The following is a 26,057-nucleotide window of genomic DNA, read 5'->3' as shown; positions in this document are numbered from 1 at the left end:
TGTGGCATCTAAAACTGGTCTCATCTGACCATAGAATGAGTGAATAAAGTAAGACTATTCTTATCTTTGTATTGACATTAAAAAAAAATTGGGTAAGTAGTAAATGGGTGGGTATTTCTGGTGCTTGAGATCAGCTGAGGTGAGGGTTTGTGTGTAAACCAGTTGTAATCTTTGGGCTGTTTGTTCTTATACTACCATCTGAAAAGCCAGTAATTTATCCACAAACAGGATTTTGATTCCAACATCCACAACTTTACAACACGATAAAACTTAAAGGGTGTGAAATCAGCATCACACAAAAACAAAAGCTACATACCTGAGTGAGCTGATGTACGACAAAGCCTCAAAGAGAGACTCACACAGATCCTGGCAGACACGAGTTTCTCTATCCCAGTGGAGGCAGACATTAACCTTCATATTCATCTTCTGCATGACTTTTACAGCTTGTTCAAACAGACATCTTTTACCTTCAACTGGAAGGTGCAACTGATTTCCATCAAGGCCAAGTAAGCTGAGGTGGTCCATCTGCCCTTCACTCAGAAGGAAGATCTTCCACAGCTGCAGTGGCAGAGGGTCACGCCTATAATTTGAAGAATAATCAGAGACCATTTCCTTATTAAACAAAAACTAAAGCATATGAAAAAAATGCTGTTTAGGGAAAAGAAGCTCCAGTAAAAGTAACATTCTTTATTTTCTCTGAATATTTTTCATCCATTTTCTACACATCATGTTCAAGGTCACTCCGTTTTATCATCCTCATTATGTCTTAGATTATTTCATAAAATAAGCAAATTCAGTTCTCCTTAGATATGCTGTAACCTCAGCAGTGGTTTGACACTTCAAACACATGCTATTCTAACTATTAGAGGCAAAATTCATGACCTCCTGTCCTCAGATAGTACCTATCTAACCTCAAACACAGCTGTAAGACCTAATATATATTTAGATTGCTTCTCCCCAATTTCTCTTCAAGAATTGACCGCAGTGATTTCTTCATCTAAATCATCAACGTGTCTCTTAGACCCCATCCCAACTAGGCTACTTAAGGAGGTCTTTCCTTTAGTTAACACTCATATATTAGATATGATCAATATATCCTTATTAACAGGCTATGTACCACAGTCTTTTAAGGTAGCTGTAATTAAACCTCTACTAAAAAAGCCCACCCTGGATCCAGAGGTGTTAGCCAACTATAGACCAATATCTAATCTTCCCTTTATGTCAAAGATCCTTGAGAAAGTAGTCGCAGACCAGCTGTGTGATTTTCTCCATGATAATAATTTATTTGAGGAATTTCAGTCAGGATTTAGAGTGCATCATAGCACTGAGACAGCACTAGTTAAAATTACAAATGACCTTCTGATTGCTTCAGACACAGGACTCGTCTCTGTTCTTGTTTTATTAGATCTTAGTGCGGCGTTTGACACAATTGACCATCAAATTCTACTGCAGAGACTGGATCACTTAATTGGCCTAAAAGGTTCAGCACTAAGCTGGTTTAAATCTTATTTATCTGATCGTTTTCAGTTTGTTGACGTTCATAATGAATCATCCTTACGTACCAAAGTTTGTTTTGGAGTTCCGCAAGGTTCTGTGCTCGGACCAATCCTATTTACTCTATATATGCTTCCTTTAGGTAACATCATTAGAAATCACTCTGTAAATTTCCATTGTTATGCGGATGATACTCAGTTGTATTTATCTATGAAGCCAGAAGAAAGTAATCAATTAACTAAACTCCATAACTGCCTTAAAGACATAAAAACTTGGATGAGCACCAATTTCCTGATATTAAATTCAGACAAAACTGAAGTTATTGTTCTTGGCCCCAAACAACTCAGAGACTCTTTATCTGATGACATAGTTTCTCTAGATGGCATTGCTCTGGCCTCTAGCACTACCGTAAGAAACCTCAGAGTAATATTTGATCAAGATTTGTCTTTTAATTCTCATTTAAAACAAACCTCACGGACTGCATTTTTTCATCTGCGTAATATTGTGAAAATTAGGCCTATCCTGATCCGAAAAGATGCAGAAAAATTGGTCCACGCTTTTGTCCACGCTATAATACACCGGGCACCTTCTCTCCTTCTCTCTCTCTCTCTCGTATCCTATTACTGCATCTTGCTAACTCGGCCATTCTGGATGTCACTAACTCGTCCATTCTGGATGTCACTAACTCGGCTTCTTCTCCGGAGCCTTTGTGCTCCACTGTCTCTCAGATTAACTCATATCACAGCGGTGCCTGGACAGCGTGACGTGTGTGGTTGTGCTGCTGCCGTGGTCCTGCCAGATGCCTCCTGCTGCTGCTGCCATCATTAGTCATTAGTCATACTTCTACTGTTATTATACACATATGACTATTGTCACACATGTATACTGCCAGATATTAATACATACTTTCAACATATTGTACCACAGTAGCCAGAACTATAACTATAATATTATTACTTTCATTAATGTTGTTGTAAGCTACTGTCATTACCTGCATCTCTCTCTCTCTCTCTCTCTCTCTCTCTCTCTCTCTGTCTCATTGCGTCATGCGGATTACTGTTAATTTATTATGCTGATCTGTTCTGTACGACATCTATTGCACGTCTGTCCGTCCTGGAAGAGGGATCCCTCCTCAGTTGCTCTTCCTGAGGTTTCTACCGTTTTTTTTTTTCCCCGTTAAAGGGTTTTTTTGGGGAGTTTTTCCTGATCAGCTGTGAGGGTCATAAGGACAGAGGGATGTCGTATGCTGTAAAGCCCTGTGAGGCAAATTGTGATTTGTGATATTGGGCTTTATAAATAAAATTGATTGATTGATTGATGCTCATCCTTACCATTGGACATTTTTAAGGCATCCAAATAGCCGTCTCATTCCTTGGTCTGATACCCTGACATCCTTGAGGTTCAGTGATACTTTCCGCTCCTCTGACTGAGTGACCACATAGGCCACAGCACAGCAAGGTAAGGGATCAAGACTCTCTCCACTGAGATCAAGATGATAGCCCAGTTTGTCCAGAAGGTGGATGCATGCTTCAGGACACTGGGACTCATACAAGCACTGGCATAAGAACAGTATGTCCACATCAGGCCCACTGTCCTCAGTATCAGCCTCACACAGACATGTGAAAAATGTGGTTATCATTTCCTTGAAGAACCAGTCAGATGTATTCTTGAGCTCCTTGGCTGGAATCAGACACTTTGTCAAACTAGGGCTCTTCTCAGTCAGCAAACAACACATGAAAGGGATCAGGTGCTTCATGTGTTTCCTCTCGTCAATGAGGCATTGCTGAAAAACATCCTTGATTTTATCTGGGTTCTTCAGGAGCCACAGTGCTGCAAAAAACTCCTGCATTGTGTAATGCAGAAATGCATGAGTGGTTTTTGTCTTCGTTGGGCCGACTTTGGTAAAAAGTGGTTTCAGAAAGGAAAGGACGCAGCTGTCCTCACTGGGAAGTTCGGTCAAGTTCACAGTTTTTCCTTCAGTTGCATTGAAAGCAGCCTCAGCCAAAGACAGTATTTCCTTACTCTTGTTTTTGATGAAGGGATTTAGATGTTTAGTTTTGGGGTTGTTGCTGTTTCGTTGAAGGCAGAAGCGAACGATATTGATGTAGATTTCTGTGATAGTGCATGGCTGTGGTGAGTCTTCTGGTGTCTCAAATGAGAAGCAGGCAGCCACCATCAGTGCATATATCGGGACATGACAAAGCGTTAACAACTCCACGTTGCTGAAAACCTTCTTCTGTTCTTTCCCAAGCATTTCAGCTAAGTATGCTTTAATGGTCTGCTCACTAAAGCCTTTCACTTCCACTCTGAGAAAGTCCTCAGAAGAGAACTCTTCTTCATCATCCTGTCTGCAAGTTACAATGATCTTTGCATCAGGCAGTAGGTCCTTCTCTACAAGTCTCTTCACCACTGATGAAGACAGATCTGTCATTCCATCAAAAATGAGCGTAACATTGTCAGAGTTGTTCTTTATGTCCTGTAAGACCTCTTCTTTGCCTTCATCTGGTTCACTGAACATGTTGAAGAGAAGCTCCTCCAGGCTCACAGCCTTTGTGATGTGAGATGTTTCTCTCATGTCAAAGTAAAACATGTAATCAAGCTTTTCATTGTCTCTTTCTGCCCAGAGCTTCAACATTTCCTGGGTGAGTGCTGTCTTTCCAATTCCAGGTTTACCAACCACGAGTACGTCTCGATATGTTTTCAAAAGGTCACCAGGGGAAGTTCCTACTTTGTCCTCAGGGACATATGTCCTTAGCTTTTTAGGGCGAATCATCTTGCTTTTCTTGCTCTTGAGCTTCTTTATTTTCGATGGAGAGACACTTCCTTGTGTGTCTAATACAAGAGACATGTACGACAGATCAGGCTTGTTGTTTTCTTCAAACAGGTATTTGTTTGCCGTCCAAAACTCATTTGATGTTTTTCGTGCTTTTAACTTTAACTTCGCCTGATATCTGTGGCACGGCTTTGGGCCTAAAATATAAACAACAGAGAGTAAATAAATATATTATGAATTACCTGCTGTGCCCCAACACTAAATAACAGGTAAATACTTGCACACGGACATAAAGTGTATTATATAATATCAGCAAATCAAAGATAAATGATAAAGATGTGACACAGTCAGAGTTCTCCTTTAAAATACCTTGTAAGTAGTTTGTATCCATTTGTGTGTCTTCCCTGAAAGGAAAGCAGCTGATCCAGTGATGCAGGTCAACCTCTAAAGTTCGCTTCCTCGTCATGTCAACAATCCTAAGGAACTCGTAACAGGCGTCTTCCCCCTTACACTTGAGCCAGTCCAGTATTTTTCTGGTTTTATCGTAGTCATCTTTCTCTGCCTGTATTTTGCTGACTGCCTCGTCACTGAAAACTTCTTTCTGTCTCAAGTTCTCCAGAATCACTGAGAGATTCTTTAGTTTTCCCAAAAGGCGGGATCTGGCATTCTTGACGTAATCTAAAGCAGACTGTGTCGTACACGCCATGTGTCCTTACTTCTGTATGCTCTGCACGCAGACCCAACTTCAATAACCTGGAGAACAAAAAAATCAGGTTCAGTAAAATGCTCATTACAACAAATATTCTCCCTGTGATGTATCAACTGTTTCGTAAGACGTCTAAAGTTTCACAGAGTAAAATGTTTTTGTGTCTAAACATCATGCAGCTGATGATGTTTGATGCTGAACAGTTTAACATCATTGTGCTGTTTATTAGTTCCAAGATGGATACCTGTGTCCTTCTGAAGAGTGAGAGACCCAAAAAGAGTGTAGGAAATCCAAACAGTCCTTAGACCAGGGCCCTCATTTATAAAGCTTACTTACGCACAAAACGAGGCTTGAAAGTGGCGTACGCCACTTACCACGCAAAGGTTGTGATTTATAAAAATAAACTTGGCGGGAGAATGAGCGCACCTGTAAGCAAACTCTGAGTCATGCGTGCGCACATTTTGGAGAAACTGGGAAGTGGCGACGCAGACGGCGAGGTGGAGAAGTGGAGTCAGATTTTTATTGATGTCTCACACAAATTTAATATCACGCTATATCCACCTTAGATCCACGTTATCACTGAAATTAAATCCAGCAGCCTTATTTTGCGCTTGGAGTGAGTGATAATTGTTTCATAAAAACGAAATTCTTTCTAAATACATATTTAATCCACACTGCCTCTAACGTCTCATTGTCCACTATGTGAGCGCAGGAGGGGGAGAGGACGGCGCGACTGCATGGAATATATTTATTTATTTAGCTAAATATTTCCAGTGCATTTATCATGTCTCGAAATCCAGCCATTAAGCACAACCGTTACACTCATTTCATCAGCCCTACTTAGACATGTGCTGTTCATGCTGTTCGCCTATTACACTTTCATCTTTGAATTGTATTTCAAATTACACGTTGTATTTTGGGACAGGGATACCACTGGTTCATGCTGTAATTCAGGCCGGGAGTCTGATCAGACTAATTGCCATTAAATATAAATACTGCGGTGACCCTCGTGCGTAATTGCGCAAGATGGCACTGGCACATACTCCTTTTTGCCTCCACCTTTAATAAATGTGATTCTTTATGTCGCACATCAATGTCAAACATCCTCAAATTTAAAAGCAACACATTAACTACATGTTGGTAAAGGAGTAGAAATATTTGGTCTACCTTTAGATCAGACCACTTTTTTTTTTTTCTCTGTCACTGTCCATGCAGTCCCACAGACACAGCTGACAGCATCAGCAGCGCTGATGTGTTGCCACTTATTTTGCTTTCTTTTATTAGGGATAACAAAATAAAATCTTTCTTCAGTCCTCCACCTCCCGTTAAAGGGTCTCTAGCTCAGTCTCGGAGAAATTCAGTTATTTGGTACGTTTCTCACACCTGTCGCCGTGACTCAGAATGAGAGAACACTCACATGCCAGCTTATTTATATGCAGATCGCATTCATGAGGTGATTTGCATGACCATTTATGGTTGAACTAGGGCGTGTAGAGGGCGGAATATGAGGCGGATCTGGGTGCGCACAACTCCAGGAGGTCTGTGATTTATAAAGACAACATTGCGTGCCACAGTTTTATAAATCAGATTATTTTTTGGCGCACGCCATTTTCAGGTTTTGGGCGCACGTCAACTTTCAGTATGAATCCTAAGCACTCTTTCATAAATGAGGCCCAGGTCCTTTGTTGTCTCATGTCTCATATTCCCAGATGTATTGCCACACTACATTTATGTTGTCTGCAGAACAGGGAAAAAAACATGGCTGAGCCCAGTTAGTTTAAAAATGCTTTGAGTTGTTTGAATTCTATCAGAGCTGTCAGTGGGAGGATTGTTATAAGGCCCAGACGCACCAAACCAACATCAAAGAACTAGTGCCGATGGAAGCTGACTGTTGCGTCCCCTTATGTTACCTGTGTCTCGGCCAGAAAGTTACACTTGCACACACCGCTAAGACAGCAGCCTGCTTGAGAGGAAATAACTCTCCACACCTGCAGGCAGCAGTCCCAAGCTCAGTCTGCTTCCAGAATAAGAGAAGATCAAGAGTGATTTTTACAGAGTACAGATCAGCGCTCCAGTCCCTTTCTCTGGTTCAGGGCGGGGCTAATTTGGACACAAAACAACACAACCTGATCAGTGTATCCCACAGATTGAGACTCCATGTGTGGTGGTAGTTGATACGTAAGGACTCTTTTATTGGCTACACCTCAGCTTTCAATACAATCATCCCTGACATACTGATCAACAACCTGTTTGACCTTCACCCCTTCATCTGTGCCTTGATAAAGGACTTCCTTACGAGCTGCTCACAAACCGTCAAAACTGGCCTCCACTGCTCTTCCACTGTCAAAACCAGCACTGGCTCTGCTCAGGGCTGTGTGCTGAGTCTGCTTCTCTATGCCATCTACACCTACACCTGTCTCATCCACTCCACCAACACATTCATTACGGACAACATCACTGTGGTGGGACTCATAACCAGAGGAGACGAGTCGGCAAAGACAAGGTCCAGAAGTTGTCTGAGTGGTGCTCCAGGAACAACCTGGCACTCAACACGAGCAAAACAAAGGAAATAGCCATTGACTTCAGAAGGCACAGAGCGGACCCTGCCTCCCTCTACATCAAAGAACACACATCTCGGAGGACCTCTCCTGGTCAGCCAACACACCAGCAGTGGTAAAAAAGGTCCGGCAGCGACTGCACTTTCTAAGAGTCCTTGGTAAGAAAAGACTGAAGGAGAAGCTGCTGGTGGACTTTATGGCTCCACCATGGAGAGTGTGCTGGCGTACTGTGTCACTGTGTGGTATGCCGGCTGACCGGAGAGCTCTGCCCTCCCTGGAAGACCTCTCCAGCTCAGGGTGCCTCTGCAGAGCCAGTAAAATCATCAGGGACAACTGTCGCCCTCTGGGAGGAGCCTGAGGTGCATCAAAAGCCTCACAAACAAGCTCAAGACAAGTTTCTTTCCCTGAGCCATCAAGACCCTTAACTCCTACAACACACACACACACCACAGAGAATTAGCATCATCTGCTAACCTTTTAACTCCCAACATTTAAATACAATATACTATATTTTCAAGAGCAGTACATGTTTATTTTAAGTGAAAACCCATCCATTTGTAGTATTTATTTTAGTTTCATATTTATTGAATGAGTGCCTGTTGTCTGTCCTAATTTGTCAGTGACAATTTAGGATTTCTATTTCTATTTCAGTTGGTGGATACACTGCAAAAAGTGGGGTGACAGACTTCCACAGACAGTCCGACACAGACCAATGGCTGACAGTCAGGTTGATGTGTCAGGAACTATTCATTACGTTTTTTAATTAACAAAAACGTTTAAAAGGTCAGAAAAAACCTCCATTTATGCTGCCTTAACAAACACAGAGATATCACAACAAGCTGTAATGTTTTGCCACATCGCACACAGACACATGCAGACTGTCTATCACAGAGAGAAACTTACACAGAAGCCTCAAAGTCTCCACCGATGATGGACTCCATCAGCTGCCTTAGGTGCAGGATTTTCCTGGTGATAAAAAATAAAATAAAAAAACCTGTGATTGAGACTTTCAGTCACTACTCAAGGCTGAAACAGTACATTCATCTCCTGAGTTTGTTTATCAGGTTTAATAAAATCTGTTTATTTTCAGTGGATGGATGGTTGTACTTTGTCCGCTTCAGTTTGAAAATGTTGTCAGAGTACAAACTCAGTTATCAAAGCTTTGGATCAACTGTCACGGCTTTGCTGACGTATGTGGCTTTTTGTTAGGAGGATGAAAGGAGTCATTTTAGTGTCTTTTAAACCAGGTGCTTCTGTACGCTGCACTACTGATCTAAAATCTGGATGTTTCCTGCAGAATGAGCTCTTTCAGACAGTACGTTTACATGCACAGATTAATTGAGCTATGCTCAAAATTCGATTGTGGCGTCTAATCGGACTTCTGTCCTTGTCCCAGTTCATATGCAACTGAGAAAATCGAATTACTGACGGGAACGTGTCCTCCTCCTCAACACTAGGTGGCGATATGCATCGTTTCAGCGGGTTAATACAGCCCCCTTTCCGGTTGACCTATTACGTGACTTAGTAATAAACAACTGGGGACGCTGGTGGCTTAGTGGCAGAGCAGGCGCCCCATGTACAAGGCTGTTGCTGCAGCGGCCCGGGTTCGACTCCAGCGTGTGGCCCTTTGCTGCATGTCACTCCCTCTCTCTCCCCCTCCTTCACACTTAACTCTCCTATCTATAAAGGCAAAAATGCCCAAAAAAATATCCATAAAAAAATAAAAATAAAATAAATAAACAACTGGAGTCAGGCGGCAGACCGGCATTTTCGCAGCAAGATGGACAATCGTACAGCTTTGTTCATCTCGTACGTAATGTACGTGTTACTGATTGTGCAGATAAGGTGCACGCTATCCCTCGCGGTCACGGTGATTTTGAGAGGCAGACAAGAACGCTGTATGCTGTTGGAGGGTTAGCCGCAGCATGACCGGAGGGAAGCACAGCCAGTTAGCCTCCGCTAGCTGGGAAGCTAGGACTGAACTTGTCAGAGGAGGAGGTTGGCTGGTTGATTTTTATTTTATTTATTTATTTTATTTTGATCCCCCCTATGTTCATCACTTATTGATGCTGTTTTTGAAGTATGAATAAGTCAATAAGTAATTTATTCCATTGAAATATCAATGATGTATTATAGAAAAGTGATTTATCTTTTTATAAATGACAAAAGGCACATCTGCCTCATTTTATCTGTGGTATCATGATACTACTCAGAACCGTGATACTTTCACTGGTATCGTACCGTGGGTCCCAATTTTGGTACCGTGACAACACTATAACATCGTTCAGACACAGTCAGCTGTTAATAAAGCCTCCTGACATCGTCATCACAAACGGACGTCTGTTCACGTGATGTTTCAATATAGAACACGTCTCATAAGGTTCATGGGAGATGAACCAGTCCTGCGCAGATTCGATCACCGGCGATCGGAACACAATGCATGCTGGTTAGTTTTGTGTCCGACTTCATCCCGACTTGCTCTGACGTATTACAAAAGTGGACGGCGATAAAGCCGCGAGAGCGAAGCAGCCGCAGTGTTTAGAGCCAGGCGCTGCAGCTGCTCTCCACTGACTGCACCGCCTGGCTCTCACCTGATCTAACAGCTGATTGGTTCAGATGTCGACTCAACAAGATGACGTTTCAGATAAACTACTCATATGTGTTGAATTTTAGAGATTAAGATTGTATTTGTCTGATTTGAAGGTTTATTCTGTGTAACAGAAACATGTTGTGTGACTGATGGTGAAGTTTAGTCGTCACAGACTGAACACATTCATCATAAACTATACAGAGTCTACTGTATATTAACACTGGACGCTTTAATTACTGAAGTATTTAGCAGCACAGACTGGTGGTCAGTGGGATGTGAGGATTCTTAAACTAACATGTGTACAGATGTGAAGCCCTGACTGTATCTGACTGAGCCTTAATGAAAGCTGTTGTCTTGTATCAAATATGAAGCTTACAGTCAAACACAGTGTATTCAGTCTCTGTTGCCATGGCGACAGGTCAACCTGATATGATGCTGATTTACAGCAGAGTTCATGAACCATGAACATAAACTACAGATCACCTGTAAAGCATTTCAATAAATTAATCTATCATAATTAAAACAACTGGAGACTGAAAACAAACTGATATATGGGTCTGATCACTCTTTTAATGAATTGACATCATTCCAGACAGGATGTTAGTGTGTCTGTGACTTCCTGTACGGACTGAAGGCTGCTGGAAACTGTCAGGAAACTGTCCGACTTCACCGCAGCTTTCTGTCCTGTTCTGTTCCTGCTCTCGTCTACTCTCCAGGCGAGGCGCAGTTCATCTCCAGCGAACCTATTTCTTGTCCCGCGTGTCTCACGAGAGCGGAGTTAAAGGCGCGCGGTGAAGGAAACGTAAATTCGGCGCTGGAAAACCGAACTAAGAGCCAGTCACGAGGACAGCTACGTGTTGTCTTCCTGGTTGTTGTCAGTGGGACAGCCACAGTCAGTCTTTGAGTCCTCACAGTTCAGACACACATTTACCTGTCTCCAGGTGAGACACGTCATCAACACTTACCCATCACAGCCATCTCAGTCAGGTTCACCGGCCTCCTCTCTGTGTTTGGACCCATTCTCCATGCAACCAGGCGTTCCGGAGCGGCTCGAGCGCCTCGTGCTCACAGTTACTTTCACTTTTGCCGCGTAACCACATCCAGTCTGAAGAGGAAGTGTGAGAGCTGAAAGTTTCCTCTGACGTCCACAGGGTGGCACTGTTGGACCAGGACACACACACACTGACTGCAGGACGACACTCCATGAACTCTACTACATGTAACTAAGTATTTTACTCTGAGGTATTAGTACTTGTATTAAAGTGTTTTACTCTGAGGTATCAGTACTTGTATTAAAGTGTTTTACTCTGAGGTATCAGTACTTGTATTAAAGTGTTTTACTCTGAGGTATCAGTACTTGTATTAAAGTGTATTTACTCTGAGGTATCAGTACTTGTATTAAAGTGTATTTACTCTGAGGTATCAGTACTTGTATTAAAGTGTTTTACTCTGAGGTATCAGTACTTGTATTAAAGTGTATTTACTCTGAGGTATCAGTACTTGTATTAAAGTGTTTTTACTCTGAGGTATCAGTACTTGTATTAAAGTGTTTTACTCTGAGGTATCAGTACTTGTATTAAAGTGTATTTACTCTGAGGTATCAGTACTTGTATTAAAGTGTTTTACTCTGAGGTATCAGTACTTGTATTAAAGTGTTTTACTCTGAGGTATCAGTACTTGTATTAAAGTGTATTTACTCTGAGGTATCAGTACTTGTATTAAAGTGTATTTACTCTGAGGTATCAGTACTTGTATTAAAGTGTATTTACTCTGAGGTATCAGTACTTGTATTAAATTGTTTTACTCTGAGGTATCAGTACTTGTATTAAAGTGTTTTACTCTGAGGTATCAGTACTTGTATTAAAGTGTATTTACTCTGAGGTATCAGTACTTGTATTAAATTGTTTTACTCTGAGGTATCAGTACTTGTATTAAAGTGTTTTACTCTGAGGTATCAGTACTTGTATTAAAGTGTATTTACTCTGAGGTATCAGTACTTGTATTAAAGTGTTTTACTCTGAGGTATCAGTACTTGTATTAAAGTGTATTTACTCTGAGGTATCAGTACTTGTATTAAAGTGTTTTTACTCTGAGGTATCAGTACTTGTATTAAAGTGTTTTACTCTGAGGTATCAGTACTTGTATTAAAGTGTATTTACTCTGAGGTATCAGTACTTGTATTAAAGTGTTTTACTCTGAGGTATCAGTACTTGTATTAAAGTGTTTTACTCTGAGGTATCAGTACTTGTATTAAAGTGTATTTACTCTGAGGTATCAGTACTTGTATTAAAGTGTATTTACTCTGAGGTATCAGTACTTGTATTAAAGTGTATTTACTCTGAGGTATCAGTACTTGTATTAAATTGTTTTACTCTGAGGTATCAGTACTTGTATTAAAGTGTATTTACTCTGAGGTATTAGTACTTGTATTAAAGTGTATTTACTCTGAGGTATCAGTACTTGTATTAAAGTGTTTTACTCTGAGGTATCAGTACTTGTATTAAAGTGTATTTACTCTGAGGTATCAGTACTTGTATTAAAGTGTTTTTACTCTGAGGTATCAGTACTTGTATTAAAGTGTATTTACTCTGAGGTATCAGTACTTGTATTAAAGTGTATTTACTCTGAGGTATCAGTACTTGTATTAAAGTGTTTTACTCTGAGGTATCAGTACTTGTATTAAAGTGTATTTACTCTGAGGTATCAGTACTTGTATTAAAGTGTTTTACTCTGAGGTATCAGTACTTGTATTAAAGTGTTTTACTCTGAGGTATCAGTACTTGTATTAAAGTGTATTTACTCTGAGGTATCAGTACTTGTATTAAAGTGTATTTACTCTGAGGTATCAGTACTTGTATTAAAGTGTTTTACTCTGAGGTATCAGTACTTGTATTAAAGTGTTTTACTCTGAGGTATCAGTACTTGTATTAAAGTGTTTTACTCTAAAGTATCAGTACTTGTATTAAAGTGTTTTACTCTGAGGTATCAGTACTTGTATTAAAGTGTATTTACTCTGAGGTATCAGTACTTGTATTAAAGTGTATTTACTCTGAGGTATCAGTACTTGTATTAAAGTGTATTTACTCTGAGGTATCAGTACTTGTATTAAAGTGTTTTACTCTGAGGTATCAGTACTTGTATTAAAGTGTTTTACTCTGAGGTATCAGTACTTGTATTAAAGTGTATTTACTCTGAGGTATCAGTACTTGTATTAAAGTGTTTTACTCTGAGGTATCAGTACTTGTATTAAAGTATTTTACTCTGAGGTATCAGTACTTGTATTAAAGTATTTTACTCTGAGGTATCAGTACTTGTATTAAAGTGTATTTACTCTGAGGTATCAGTACTTGTATTAAAGTGTTTTACTCTGAGGTATCAGTACTTGTATTAAAGTGTTTTACTCTGAGGTATCAGTACTTGTATTAAAGTGTTTTACTCTGAGGTATCAGTACTTGTATTAAAGTGTTTTACTCTGAGGTATCAGTACTTGTATTAAAGTGTATTTACTCTGAGGTATCAGTACTTGTATTAAAGTGTTTTACTCTGAGGTATCAGTACTTGTATTAAAGTGTATTTACTCTGAGGTATCAGTACTTGTATTAAAGTGTATTTACTCTGAGGTATCAGTACTTGTATTAAAGTGTTTTACTCTGAGGTATCAGTACTTGTATTAAAGTGTATTTACTCTGAGGTATCAGTACTTGTATTAAAGTGTTTTACTCTGAGGTATCAGTACTTGTATTAAAGTGTTTTACTCTGAGGTATCAGTACTTGTATTAAAGTGTTTTACTCTGAGGTATCAGTACTTGTATTAAAGTGTATTTACTCTGAGGTATCAGTACTTGTATTAAAGTGTTTTACTCTGAGGTATCAGTACTTGTATTAAAGTGTATTTACTCTGAGGTATCAGTACTTGTATTAAAGTGTTTTACTCTGAGGTATCAGTACTTGTATTAAAGTGTATTTACTCTGAGGTATCAGTACTTGTATTAAAGTGTTTTACTCTGAGGTATCAGTACTTGTATTAAAGTGTATTTACTCTGAGGTATCAGTACTTGTATTAAAGTGTTTTACTCTGAGGTATCAGTACTTGTATTAAAGTGTATTTACTCTGAGGTATCAGTACTTGTATTAAAGTGTTTTACTCTGAGGTATCAGTACTTGTATTAAAGTGTATTTACTCTGAGGTATCAGTACTTGTATTAAAGTGTTTTACTCTGAGGTATCAGTACTTGTATTAAAGTGTATTTACTCTGAGGTATCAGTACTTGTATTAAAGTGTTTTACTCTGAGGTATCAGTACTTGTATTAAAGTGTATTTACTCTGAGGTATTAGTACTTGTATTAAAGTGTATTTACTCTGAGGTATCAGTACTTGTATTAAAGTGTTTTACTCTGAGGTATCAGTACTTGTATTAAAGTGTTTTACTCTGAGGTATCAGTACTTGTATTAAAGTGTTTTTACTCTGAGGTATCAGTACTTGTATTAAAGTGTATTTACTCTGAGGTATCAGTACTTGTATTAAAGTGTATTTACTCTGAGGTATCAGTACTTGTATTAAAGTGTTTTACTCTGAGGTATCAGTACTTGTATTAAAGTGTTTTTACTCTGAGGTATCAGTACTTGTATTAAAGTGTTTTACTCTGAGGTATCAGTACTTGTATTAAAGTGTTTTACTCTGAGGTATCAGTACTTGTATTAAAGTGTATTTACTCTGAGGTATCAGTACTTGTATTAAAGTGTTTTACTCTGAGGTATCAGTACTTGTATTAAAGTGTATTTACTCTGAGGTATCAGTACTTGTATTAAAGTGTATTTACTCTGAGGTATCAGTACTTGTATTAAAGTGTTTTACTCTGAGGTATCAGTACTTGTATTAAAGTGTTTTACTCTGAGGTATCAGTACTTGTATTAAAGTGTATTTACTCTGAGGTATCAGTACTTGTATTAAAGTGTTTTACTCTGAGGTATCAGTACTTGTATTAAAGTGTTTTACTCTGAGGTATCAGTACTTGTATTAAAGTGTATTTACTCTGAGGTATCAGTACTTGTATTAAAGTGTATTTACTCTGAGGTATCAGTACTTGTATTAAAGTGTTTTACTCTGAGGTATCAGTACTTGTATTAAAGTGTTTTACTCTGAGGTATCAGTACTTGTATTAAAGTGTTTTACTCTGAGGTATCAGTACTTGTATTAAAGTGTATTTACTCTGAGGTATCAGTACTTGTATTAAAGTGTTTTACTCTGAGGTATCAGTACTTGTATTAAAGTGTTTTACTCTGAGGTATCAGTACTTGTATTAAAGTGTATTTACTCTGAGGTATCAGTACTTGTATTAAAGTGTATTTACTCTGAGGTATCAGTACTTGTATTAAAGTGTTTTACTCTGAGGTATCAGTACTTGTATTAAAGTGTTTTTACTCTGAGGTATCAGTACTTGTATTAAAGTGTTTTACTCTGAGGTATCAGTACTTGTATTAAAGTGTATTTACTCTGAGGTATCAGTACTTGTATTAAAGTGTTTTACTCTGAGGTATCAGTACTTGTATTAAAGTGTATTTACTCTGAGGTATCAGTACTTGTATTAAAGTGTATTTACTCTGAGGTATCAGTACTTGTATTAAAGTGTTTTACTCTGAGGTATCAGTACTTGTATTAAAGTGTTTTTACTCTGAGGTATCAGTACTTGTATTAAAGTGTTTTACTCTGAGGTATCAGTACTTGTATTAAAGTGTTTTACTCTGAGGTATCAGTACTTGTATTAAAGTGTATTTACTCTGAGGTATCAGTACTTGTATTAAAGTGTATTTACTCTGAGGTATCAGTACTTGTATTAAAGTGTATTTACTCTGAGGTATCAGTACTTGTATTAAAGTGTTTTACTCTGAGGTATCAGTACTTGTATTAAAGTGTTTTACTCTGAGGTATCAGTACTTGTATTAAAGTGTATTTACTCTGAGGTATCAGTACTTGTATTAAAGTGTTTTACTCTGAGGTATCAGTACTTGTATTAAAGTATTTTACTCTGAGGTATCAGTACTTGTATTAAAGTGTTTTACTCTGAGGTATCAGTACTTGTATTAAAGTGTTTTACTCTGAGGTATCAGTACTTGTATTAAAGTGTATTTACTCTGAGGTATCAGTACTTGTATTAAAGTATTTTACTCTGAGGTATCAGTACTTGTATTAAAGTGTTTTACTCTGAGGTATCAGTACTTGTATTAAAGTGTATTTACTCTGAGGTATCAGTACTTGTATTAAAGTGTATTTACTCTGAGGTATCAGTACTTGTATTAAAGTGTTTTACTCTGAGGTATCAGTACTTGTATTAAAGTGTTTTACTCTGAGGTATCAGTACTTGTATTAAAGTGTATTTACTCTGAGGTATCAGTACTTGTATTAAAGTGTTTTACTCTGAGGTATCAGTACTTGTATTAAAGTGTTTTACTCTGAGGTATCAGTACTTGTATTAAAGTGTATTTACTCTGAGGTATCAGTACTTGTATTAAAGTGTTTTACTCTGAGGTATCAGTACTTGTATTAAAGTGTATTTACTCTGAGGTATCAGTACTTGTATTAAAGTGTTTTACTCTGAGGTATCAGTACTTGTATTAAAGTGTATTTACTCTGAGGTATCAGTACTTGTATTAAAGTGTATTTACTCTGAGGTATCAGTACTTGTATTAAAGTGTTTTACTCTGAGGTATCAGTACTTGTATTAAAGTGTATTTACTCTGAGGTATCAGTACTTGTATTAAAGTATTTTACTCTGAGGTATCAGTACTTGTATTAAAGTGTATTTACTCTGAGGTATCAGTACTTGTATTAAAGTGTATTTACTCTGAGGTATCAGTACTTGTATTAAAGTGTTTTTACTCTGAGGTATCAGTACTTGTATTAAAGTGTTTTTACTCTGAGGTATCAGTACTTGTATTAAAGTGTATTTACTCTGAGGTATCAGTACTTGTATTAAAGTGTTTTACTCTGAGGTATCAGTACTTGTATTAAAGTGTTTTACTCTGAGGTATCAGTACTTGTATTAAAGTGTTTTACTCTGAGGTATCAGTACTTGTATTAAAGTGTATTTACTCTGAGGTATCAGTACTTGTATTAAAGTGTTTTTACTCTGAGGTATCAGTATTGTAATGGAGTATTTTTACTCTGAGGTATTAGTAATAAACTAAAGAACACAGGCCTTGTCCTCATCAGTCTCGTTTCTTTTGCTAACTGTAGTTGACCGTCCACACCAGCAGGTGGCAGTCATGCGCCTTGACGTGGCTCTGACGCTGCCGGTTAAAAATAAGTAGAAGAAGAACAAAGTGTTGCTAACAATGGCAGCAGCTAACACGGAGCTCCGGATGGATCAGCTCCCCTCAGACCCGCTGCTGCACATCCTGTCCTTCCTGAGCTTCAGGGACCTGATCCAGTACGTACCTGATCCCGCGGCCCGGTCCGTCCGCCACACACCGGAACACCGGAGAGAGGCGGGGACAGTAAACAATGTTTGTTTGTCCGTAAACAGAGCGGGAGCAGGTCGTTAGCCTAGCCTAGCATCTGCACTAACGTTAGCTGATAATATGGTGCAGATTTACAGGAGACAGGAGAGGACAGAGAAACTGTCAGCTGACGGCACAAAGGGTTAATTAAACTGAGTGTTAATGAGTCGCTGTCATTAGTCATTAGTCACCATCAGCTGCTTTAATGACGTAAACGTCCGGTCTTCACTTAGCCGCCTGCTAACACATGCTAACTGTTGACGTTTGTTGAGACTGAACGACGCTGCGTTCTTAGCGCTGTGTTTACGTCATAAACAGGAAGTGTTTATTTACTGCAGTACAAGTACTGATACCTCAGAGTAAAACACTTTAATACAAGTACTGATACCTCAGAGTAAAACACTTTAATACAAGTACTGATACCTCAGAGTAAATACACTTTAATACAAGTACTGATACCTCAGAGTAAAACACTTTAATACAAGTACTGATACCTCAGAGTAAATACACTTTAATACAAGTACTGATACCTCAGAGTAAATACACTTTAATACAAGTACTGATACCTCAGAGTAAAACACTTTAATACAAGTACTGATACCTCAGAGTAAATACACTTTAATACAAGTACTGATACCTCAGAGTAAATACACTTTAATACAAGTACTGATACCTCAGAGTAAAACACTTTAATACAAGTACTGATACCTCAGAGTAAAACACTTTAATACAAGTACTGATACCTCAGAGTAAAACACTTTAATACAAGTACTGATACCTCAGAGTAAAACACTTTAATACAAGTACTGATACCTCAGAGTAAATACACTTTAATACAAGTACTGATACCTCAGAGTAAAACACTTTAATACAAGTACTGATACCTCAGAGTAAAACACTTTAATACAAGTACTGATACCTCAGAGTAAAACACTTTAATACAAGTACTGATACCTCAGAGTAAATACACTTTAATACAAGTACTGATACCTCAGAGTAAAACACTTTAATACAAGTACTGATACCTCAGAGTAAAACACTTTAATACAAGTACTGATACCTCAGAGTAAAACACTTTAATACAAGTACTGATACCTCAGAGTAAATACACTTTAATACAAGTACTGATACCTCAGAGTAAATACACTTTAATACAAGTACTGATACCTCAGAGTAAAACACTTTAATACAAGTACTGATACCTCAGAGTAAAACACTTTAATACAAGTACTGATACCTCAGAGTAAAACACTTTAATACAAGTACTGATACCTCAGAGTAAAACACTTTAATACAAGTACTGATACCTCAGAGTAAAACACTTTAATACAAGTACTGATACCTCAGAGTAAAACACTTTAATACAAGTACTGATACCTCAGAGTAAATACACTTTAATACAAGTACTGATACCTCAGAGTAAAACACTTTAATACAAGTACTGATACCTCAGAGTAAATACACTTTAATACAAGTACTGATACCTCAGAGTAAAACACTTTAATACAAGTACTGATACCTCAGAGTAAATACACTTTAATACAAGTACTGATACCTCAGAGTAAATACACTTTAATACAAGTACTGATACCTCAGAGTAAAATACTTTAATACAAGTACTGATACCTCAGAGTAAAATACTTTAATACAAGTACTGATACCTCAGAGTAAAATACTTTAATACAAGTACTGATACCTCAGAGTAAAACACTTTAATACAAGTACTGATACTTCCTTGAGTTTATTATCCCATAAAACAGTCAAAGAAAACCTGGTGACATAATAACCGAAGTGTGTGTGTGTGTGTGTGTGTGTGTGTGTGTAGCTGTAGTTATGTCAGCAGGAGGCTGAACGACTTGTCCAAACACAACCCACTGTGGAAGTCCCTGTGCTCCAAACACTGGCTGCTGACAGAGTGAGTACTTCCTTCAACCCATCCGCGACTACCTGTCGGAGGAGGAGGAGTCAGGATGTTGTTAGCTTAGCTTAGCTTAGCTTAGCTTAGCTCTGTCGTCAGATCAGATTCACCTCTCTGAATGTGTGTGTGTGTTTGCAGTGCGGAGCGGCAGCAGAGCGGCGTGTCCTGGTACGGTCTGTTCAGACAGTACTACAGAGACCTGGGCCGCTACATGCAGTACTACCCTGTACTGAAGAGAGCCTGGGAGCAGCTGAAGGCCTTCCTGCAGCAGAGGTGTCCACGTATGATCACATCACTCAAAGGTCCCTAACCAGTGATGTCAAACAAGTGTTTCGCATATGTATACACACACACATATGTATCTTGGCCAGTGTCCAGCTGTCCTCGTGACTTCCTGTTCGACTGTGACCTTTATTTGTTTGAGCAGTGTATTTATATTCACACTTTTACTGTGTGAAGATGAGAATCTCCGTCACTGGTTATGTTAAAGATACAATGTTCTGTGGTGCGTTTGTTTTTTACTCCAGAGGGCGCCACAGAGGTGGAGCTAAACGACATCGAGGCCCAGATCGGCTGCAGACTCCCAGACGACTACCGCTGCTCGTACCGCATCCACAACGGACAGAAGCTGGTGATCCCAGGGTCGGTATCTGTCTGGTGGACCCTCCCTGACTCTGTCCGTCCGTCTGTCTGTCTATCCACCACCTGTCCGTGTGTCCCCAGGCTGATGGGCAGCATGTCCCTGTCTAACCACCACCTGTCTGTGTGTCCCCAGGCTGATGGGCAGCATGTCCCTGTCTAACCACCACCTGTCTGTGTGTCCCCAGGCTGATGGGCAGCATGTCCCTGTCTAACCACCACCTGTCTGTGTGTCCCCAGGCTGATGGGCAGCATGTCACTGTCTAACCACTACCGGTCAGAGGTGCTGCTGGACGTGGAGACGGCGGCCGGAGGCTTCCAGCAGAGGAAGGGGATGAGACGCTGCCTGCCGCTCACCTTCTGCTTCCACACTGGACTCAGCCAGTACATGGCTCTGGAGCCCGCCGAGGGACGCAGGATGTTCGAGAGCTTCTACCCCTGCCCCGTACGTAACCACTTCCTGTTAAGTGAAGCCAACCCTTTTATAGCCGCGGTCAGACGCACCATGTTTTCGGGTCCATCCATATGTTCGTACGTCCCATCCTTGTGAATGCAAAATCCCAAGAACACCATGAGTGAGTCATTTTTTATTTGGCACAAACGTTCACTTGGACTCAAAAATGAAGTGATTAGAATTTTGTTGTCAAAGGTCACTGTGACCTCACCTGTTTCATTCTTGTAAACACAGTAAGTCAAGAACAGCTTGAGGAAATTTTCCAAATTTGGCACAGACGTTCATTCTGCAATGAACTGATTCAGTTTTGATGGTTACAGGTCAGAGTGACCACTTTGAGTTAGTGATCAAGTGATAAGAATTTGGTAGTCAAAGGTCAAGATCACTGTGACCTTGCATCCATCTCATCCTTGTGAGTGTGGTATCTAAAGAACACATTGAGGGGGCTTTTCCAAAGTTTAGTGCAAACGTTCACTTCTTCATTCAGCAGTGACCTGATTAGATTTTAGTGGTCAAAGGTGAAAGTCACTGTGACCTCACCTATCCCATTCTTGTGAATGCTGTATCTCAAAAAACACCGTAAGGGATGTTTTTCCCCCCCAAACGCCCACTTGCTGTGACCAGAGGCATTATGTTCTCAAGTTGCCCTTGGATTCCATTCTTTTAAACGCGATATGTCAAGAACACTTTGAGGATTTTTTTTTCCAAATTTGGCACAAATGTCTGATTAGACTCAATGATGAAATAATTAGATATTGCTCGTCAAAGGTCAAGGTCATTGTGACCTTGCATCCATCTCATCCTAGCTAAAGTGATATTTTCAAGAACACCTTGAGGGAGTTTTTCCACATTTGGCACAAACGTCTGCTTTGAGTTATTGATGAAGTGATTAGAATTTGGTAGTCAAAGGTCAAGGCCACTGTGACCTTGCATGCATCTCATCCTTGTGAGTGTGATATCTAAATAACACATTGACGGGGCTTTTCCAAATTTGGCACAAACGTTCACTTGGACTCAATAATGATCTGATTAGATTTTGGTGATCAAAAGTCAAGGTCTCTGTGACCTTGAATCCATCTTATTCTCATGAACACATTATCTCAAGATCGCCTTGAGGGAAGTTCTTCAAATTTGGCATAAACATCCACGTTTGGTCTAGGATGAACAGATTAGAATTTGGTGGTAAAGGGTCAAGATCACTGTGACCTCATCTGTGCATTCTTGTGAATGTGGTATCCGAAGAATGCCTGGAGGAAATTTCTTCAAATTAGGCACAAACATACACTTGGACTCAAGAATGAACTCGTTAAAAATTTGTGGTCAAAGGTTTAAGGTCAGTGTGACCTCACAAAATATGTTTTTGGCCATAACCCAAGATTTTGACTAAACGTCACACAAACGTCTAACAGGATAAAATGATGACCTGTTGACATTTTATATCCAAAAGGTCAAAGGTCAGAGCACAACAGTGGTTTAATCAGACCGTGTTTTTATGTCTTTATCTTTCAGGATCAGACGGCTCAGGATCCTTCGGCCATCGACATGTTCATCACAGGTCTGCTGGTTTATCAGTGTGCTTTACACTTGATTAGTGTTAAGAAACGTCCATTTAGAAAAGATAGAAGATGCTGCAGAACCTGCCTGAGAATCCTCATGTTTTTAAGTTTTCCTCAGTATCACAGTGATCCAGTGAGAGTTGCGTGGACATTGAAGGGTACACTGTGAGCAGGAGCTGCTGACGCATCATTCAGCTCACGTTTGACTTTAAAAAGTTTTAATGAACCACGTCTATTAACTTTACTCATCAGACACCTGCCAGCACTTTAGGAAGTTGTTTGCTGTGGCCATGTTAGAAATGATGGTAATGTGGATGGGATTCTGCACAGGGGACAAACTGTGTGTGTTGGTGTGTTTAGGTTCCTGTTTCTTAGAGTGGTTCACGGCGTATGTCCAGAACGTCGTCACCGGAGAATACCCAATCATCAGAGACCAGATCTTCAGGTAACACGTGCATACAGACCCGCTCTCAGGTGTTCCTCCTGCTAACCGTGGTCGTTAGTAAATGATCTGTAAAATGACTTCACCGATGCTAACCTGTGTCTGCAGGTATGTGCACGATAAGGGTTGCGTGGCGACCACCGGGGACATCACTGTCTCTGTTTCTACCTCCTTCCTGCCTGAGCTTTCCTCCGTCCACCCTCCACACTTCTTTTTCACCTACCGCATCAGGTACCTGTCTGTCTGTCTGTCTGTCTGTCTCCACACACAGTACATGTGTTTTAACGAGTGTGTGTTCTCAGGATAGAGATGTCGAGCAGCGCTTCGCCCGAAGCCGCCTGTCAGCTCGACAGTCGCTACTGGAAAATCACCACCTCAGACGGCAATGTGGAGGAAGTTCAGGGTCCCGGTGTGGTCGGTACGCTGCTCGTATCACATGACCACCCATACACCTCGACTGGGAGTGAATGATATGACCTCCTGAATTTGTGTCTGTGTGTTTGTGCCCACAGGAGAGTTTCCCGTCATGACACCAGGGAAGGTCCACGAGTACGCCAGCTGCACCACCTTCTCCACCCCGTCAGAGTACATGGAGGGTCACTACACTTTCCACAGACTGGGTAACATCTGTTAACTCTTGTACCTGTGTGTCTGTATGGAGCCCGCAGCTGCGTCACAGGAACAGTTGCTTCCTCTGTTCGTACGATGTTTTCGTGGCGGTGGCCGCGGCTCTGTTACTGTGACGCAGCTAAAAACAGAAGCCACGCAGTGTTCCGTTGTTGTTTTGATGTTTGTTTGTCTCACAGCCAACAAAGAGGAAGTTTTCCACGTGGCCATACCTCGCTTCCACATGGTCTGCCCGCCCTTCAGAGAGCCGGTGGTTCGAACGGTAAAAATTCTAACACGACAAATCAAGTTTTAAATTTATGATTAAAAAATAAAGTTGTTTACAGTTAAAAAAATTCAGTGTTGTTCTCAACATCTGTTTTCTCAAAACACTGCAACTTTTTTCTTGCAGCGACTTTTTTTTGATACAGCTGTTCTATAAAGACATTTTTCTCGAATCATTCTGATTATTTTCTCACAACTTTATGACTTTTGCTCAAAATATCACAACTTCAGATACATTAAGACGTTTTTCGTGAGTCTACGACTACTTTCTCATAAAATAATGAGTATTTTCATGAGACATTTAATTAATAGGAAAAAAAGAAAACTATTTCCATCAGTGACCCTGATGATGTCTTCGTATCTCTGCAGCAGAAGGCAGCGACCAGTTACACAACTCGCTTTGATGACGACGATGGCGACGGCGAGTACTGTGACGGAGACGGCGACGACTTCAGCGACCTGAGGGGAATCAACATGGCCGCCTTGGAGGGAGCGTGGTGTCCTCGACACATCTGACCTCGAGCACCCACGCACAGCGTTGTCGAGGCAACCAGACGAGACTGTCAGTTATTCAGGTCTGATGGATGACAATGAAAACCTGAATGGTTGACAGACAGCAGGGAATTCTGGGACCGGTAACCAGAGCCATACGTGGGACAGAGTCCAGCTGCCAATCAAACAAATGAAACGAAACAATGTGAATGAGGTGCAGTTTTCTTTGAGTTCTCGTGTTACAGTATCAAACAGTTGGATAAGCTCAGACAGGGAGGATGGGACAGTGGCGTCATCGTCCTCTCCTTTGCTTTGTGGGATTATTTGTGGCGCCCAGTTGAGTTTGGCGGTCGTTGCGACCTCCAGATTAGACATTGAAAACGGCAAGTTGTGTCAACTGTTTCTGCTCCAAGTAAAAAGCTAAATATTTTTAGGCAGAGATTTGCGGTGGTTCTCGAAGAGCCGTCAGAATGTTCTCCTTTAAATTATCTCTAAGCTCTTTTCCACTGCAGGAACCAAACCGTCTCAAATACGGGACGTCACTCAGCCCGAACTTTAGAAAACATAACGAGACGTTTTGTTAAAGGGACAGTTTCTAGCTGGCTGTAGCTTCCGATTAAGGATTTCGCTAAAATGAAATCGGGATTTGAATTTCTGTCAGATTAACTCTGAAACGCTGACGCACACCAGCTTCCTCGTGAAGTACAAATTATTTCTCTAAACACTAAACACTTTCTCAAAACATTACGACTTTTTTGTCTAAACATTATGACTGTTTCCTGATGATGTAATGGAAAAAGGGGAGTTTACGTAAGGATTTAATTTCTTTCAGATTGCTGAATCGTCACCGACCCGCAACTATGTCCATACTAAAAACTCTAAACGTCGTCCGGCTGCTAAAATCCAGAGAATAAAGACGTTGGAACACGTGTTGTGTTAGCGTCACGTTCGGAGCTCACAGCGGTGCTTATTGGACTCTTCGAGGCCACGTCCAGTCTGTCCTCCATCGTTATTAAAGGTTGTGCTGCCTGAAACTTTAAACACTTTAAGATCCTTTTTTCCACTTCCTGATTTGTGACATCACATCTGCTCAACCAATCATGATCCGCGGCCCAAACGTCAGTTAAGTGAGAAACAGATGTTCTGGCAGTGGAAACAAGTCTGATGGTGGTGGTTTTCCTCCTGCAGAGCTTTCATTTCTCCACCCGGCAGGCGCAGTGTGATTATCTAGAAGAAACTGGGCTTTTACTTTGAAAGGGGAGGCTGTTACAAGTGTTTCCTGGTCGTGTTTTGTGCTTCACGTTTTTTTTCTTTAAATCTTGAGTTTCATGACAGGATTCTTTTCTGTCCTCGGCTCAGTGCAGCACGGGGACGTGTCGTCACTTTCTGATGTGATTGGTGGGTTTGTTTTGTATGTTTTTGGGTTAAATAAATAACAAATATTGATCGCTGCTGACTCACTGTTTACTGTCACATGACCACGCTGGTGATGTCATCAGGGATAACACATCAGTGATGAATACCTTGAAAAAAAATCCACTTTATATACATCTGTGTCTGCGACAGCCATGGACGAGGTGTTACGTTATCGGGTTGTCCGTCCGTCCCATGATTGTTAAAACAATATCTTGAGAATGGAGAAAGGAATTCAGCTTTAGCACAAACATCCACTGGGACTCAACAATGAACTGATTAGTGTTTGATGGTCAAAGGTCACTGTGACCTTGTCTGTCTCATTCTTGTGAAATTGATATCTCAAGAAAACCTTGAGAGAATTTCTTTAAGTTTGGCACAAATGTCCATTGGGACTGTCTCAAACATCCACTTGGACTCGAGGATGACCTGATTTATGTTTGGTGGTCAAAGTCAAGGTCATTGGACCTTGTGTGTCTCATTCTTGTGGACAGGATATCTCAAGAATATCCTGAGGGAATTTTTTCAAATTTGGCACAAACGTCGACTCTGTCTGCAGTGAAGGGTGTGCCAATAAGAATTCAATGAAGTTGAAAGTCATTGTGACCTCACATCCATCTCATTCTCATTAAA

The 26,057-nt window shown here is 40.1% G+C and overlaps 2 protein-coding genes across 4 annotated transcripts in view; one reads left to right on the top strand and one right to left on the bottom strand.

The window, feature by feature from the left end:
- LOC117249944 (uncharacterized) overlaps window positions 1–11,243 on the bottom strand; it is a 36,035-nt gene extending 24,792 nt beyond the window's left edge. For both annotated transcript variants that reach the window (XM_078165701.1, XM_078165702.1), the window contains exons 1-5: window positions 11,087–11,243; window positions 8,435–8,497; window positions 4,637–5,020; window positions 2,826–4,464; window positions 317–580 (exon numbers count right to left, since the gene is read on the bottom strand). In XM_078165701.1, the coding sequence (XP_078021827.1) occupies window positions 317–580; window positions 2,826–4,464; window positions 4,637–4,973 (2,240 nt within the window). In that variant the 5' untranslated portion in view covers window positions 4,974–5,020; window positions 8,435–8,497; window positions 11,087–11,243. The remainder of the gene's footprint in view (window positions 1–316; window positions 581–2,825; window positions 4,465–4,636; window positions 5,021–8,434; window positions 8,498–11,086) is intronic.
- Window positions 11,244–17,399: 6,156 nt separating this feature from the next.
- On the top strand, window positions 17,400–25,459 carry fbxo3 (F-box protein 3). Of its 2 annotated transcripts, none has more exons than XM_033615904.2 (12): window positions 17,400–17,549; window positions 19,445–19,534; window positions 19,676–19,839; window positions 20,065–20,179; window positions 20,417–20,621; window positions 22,140–22,185; window positions 22,547–22,631; window positions 22,737–22,859; window positions 22,931–23,046; window positions 23,141–23,248; window positions 23,435–23,517; window positions 23,892–25,459. In XM_033615904.2, the coding sequence occupies exons 1-12, from the start codon at window positions 17,455–17,457 to the stop codon at window positions 24,033–24,035; spliced, it is 1,374 nt and encodes a 457-aa protein (XP_033471795.1). In that variant the 5' UTR covers window positions 17,400–17,454; the 3' UTR covers window positions 24,036–25,459. The 2 variants fall into 2 exon arrangements, with proteins under 2 accessions (XP_033471795.1, XP_033471794.1); XM_033615903.2 differs by having other exon boundaries at window positions 23,889–25,459.
- Window positions 25,460–26,057: the final 598 nt, after the last annotated feature.

Source organism: Epinephelus lanceolatus, chromosome 24 (assembly GCF_041903045.1).
Source record: "Epinephelus lanceolatus isolate andai-2023 chromosome 24, ASM4190304v1, whole genome shotgun sequence".
NCBI classification, from domain to species: domain Eukaryota; kingdom Metazoa; phylum Chordata; class Actinopteri; order Perciformes; family Serranidae; genus Epinephelus; species Epinephelus lanceolatus.
The sequence above is the reverse complement of the archived record's forward strand: the minus strand, read 5'-3'. Positions and strand labels throughout refer to the sequence as shown.

Bases quoted from the DNA above. Each gene is read 5' to 3' on its own strand.
- fbxo3 (XM_033615903.2), top strand. From the start codon at position 17,455: ATGGCAGCAGCTAACACGGAGCTCCGGATGGATCAGCTCCCCTCAGAC. The intron at 22,632-22,736 runs GTAACACGTGCA...CTGTGTCTGCAG, and splicing joins ATCAGAGACCAGATCTTCAG to GTATGTGCACGATAAGGGTT. The intron at 23,249-23,434 runs GTAACATCTGTT...TTTGTCTCACAG, and splicing joins CTACACTTTCCACAGACTGG to CCAACAAAGAGGAAGTTTTC.